We start from the raw sequence: 1,859 nt of genomic DNA on the forward strand, positions 1-1,859 counted from the left end.
ACCAAATATTCTAGAGCTCCTAATAAATTTAGCCAGTACCTTTCACATTACCTGTAACAGAATTCGAAAAAGCCTTCATTTTAAATAGCAAAATATTCATTTTAAATATTCTTTAAAAACAAAGTTGATTTAGGTGATGAAAAGGGTGAATTTCATGGCATGTGAATTGTATCTCAATAAAGTATATCGTCTAAAGGAAAGGGGAGAAGTTAATGTTTCAACATGTCTTCCTATTGTTAACCCAAATTCAAACTGCACCCTAGCTTCAAGTCTCTGCAAATGCAAATGGGTCCAGTTCAGAGTAGATAACTGGATTCCATTACACAGTATTTCAACTTTTTTACTTTTTAAATTAATTATCGATCTCTTTTTTTTAGCTTCTTCCTACTTACTCTTTAGCTTCTTCACTGCCTCCTCATTAGCACCTCCAATAGGACAACCCAAAAGATGAGACACTTGAAGGTTTGGTGGACACGAAGCACTAAATCTACCACCTAAAACATGGCCTCAAATCAACTGTGGGTTTCGCAAATCCATGCAATTCTTTGGGAACTCCAGCACTAAACAGGGTATGTGTTTCAGGTTTGAAGAAAGACAATGGTTTCTTTCTGATTCTCCCGAGGCTTAACATTCTAAGAAGATGGCTCATTCTTTAGGGCTTTTCCCCCTCTACTAAGACAATAGATAACTGGCATAAAGATTTGTTCTAAGCTATAATGGGAGTGAAACAGCTTCACCTACAGATTTACCAACAAATCCCGCGTCTTAGAAACAAACTATCGTCCAGGAATCAGATCTTTGAATGAAGCCGAATTCTTTTTCCGAATGGGTGTTTTCTTCCGTACAAACACGCCAACCCCTTTATCAGTGTCACAGCCTGTACAATGCGCTTTCCTTGTACAGCTGGGCTCCGGTGTGAGTTCCACACGCGGCAAACTGTCGAGTCGTGCCTGGGAAACATAACCGACCCGCAGAGGGCCACAGGGAAGCGTCTCCCCGCGAGGACGCGGCCCGCCAGTGTCTGGTTTCTCATTTTGAATCCCGAGTAGGAAGTGAGACGGCGCCCGCTCAGTTCCGGGAGCCGCGGCGTCCGCGGCGCCGTCCGGAACCGGCCTGGGCCGCGGCGGCTCCCGCGCAACAAGTGACCCGCACGCGCCTCGGTCCCCGCGCCCTGAGCCCCCCGTTCCCTTGCCCCGCCGACTTACGATTTCCGAGCGGCCGTCGCGGCAGGCGTTCTGGAAGCGCGCCTGGCGCTCCTCGTGGGGCCGGTCCCTGAAGCCCGTGTACTTAATCTGCAAGGCAGAGACGACCCGAAATCAGGAGCCAAATCCGCGACCGCCGCCTGCGCGCCCGCCCGCCCCGCGCGGCGCAGATAAGGACAAGCAGAGTCTGCGGGCAGGCGGCTGCCCGGGCGAGATTGCCCCTCTGCGGGCGCGCCACCCAAACTTTTCTCTGCCCGGGCCCACTCGGGGCGCGCCGCGGCCTCCGCGCCGCCTGTCTGCCTCACCTCGCATTCGCGGCTCAGCTTCCTGAAGAACTCCTCGTTCTCGAACTTGCTTCTCTGGTCGGGCACGACGCGCGGCATCTTCCCGCCCTGAGGCCGCGCCGGCCGGCCGGGCTCCGGACTTGCGCGGCACCCGCTGGCCGGCTCCGCGCTGACCGACTGACCGCCCACCCGCGGCGCCCTGACTCTCGCTTCCCTTTGTTTCAGGCGCCCGCCCGCGTGGGCTCCAGCTCCCGGGAGTCTGAGGTGCCGCCGCCCGCTCGAGCCCAGCCCACGCCGCCGCCGCCTTAGCCGTTGCCTACCGCCCGCGCCGACCCAGCACTCGCCGCCCCTGGCCGCCGCCGCCGCCACTTCC

At 55.5% G+C, this 1,859-nt stretch overlaps 1 protein-coding gene across 2 annotated transcripts in view; it reads right to left on the bottom strand.

The window, feature by feature from the left end:
* Positions 1-1,840, bottom strand: part of CBFB (core-binding factor subunit beta) — a 55,425-nt gene extending 53,585 nt beyond the window's left edge. Inside the window, exons 1-2 of one of the 2 annotated variants that reach the window (XM_047835109.1) lie at positions 1,508-1,840; positions 1,206-1,292 (exon numbers count right to left, since the gene is read on the bottom strand). In XM_047835109.1, the coding sequence (XP_047691065.1) occupies positions 1,206-1,292; positions 1,508-1,585 (165 nt within the window). In that variant the 5' untranslated portion in view covers positions 1,586-1,840. The remainder of the gene's footprint in view (positions 1-1,205; positions 1,293-1,507) is intronic. The other variant, XM_047835110.1, reaches the window with a different exon arrangement.
* Between the last annotated feature and the right edge of the window lie 19 nt (positions 1,841-1,859).

The sequence above is a fragment of the Prionailurus viverrinus genome, chromosome E2 (assembly GCF_022837055.1).
Source record: "Prionailurus viverrinus isolate Anna chromosome E2, UM_Priviv_1.0, whole genome shotgun sequence".
Taxonomy (NCBI): Eukaryota; Metazoa; Chordata; class Mammalia; order Carnivora; family Felidae; genus Prionailurus; species Prionailurus viverrinus.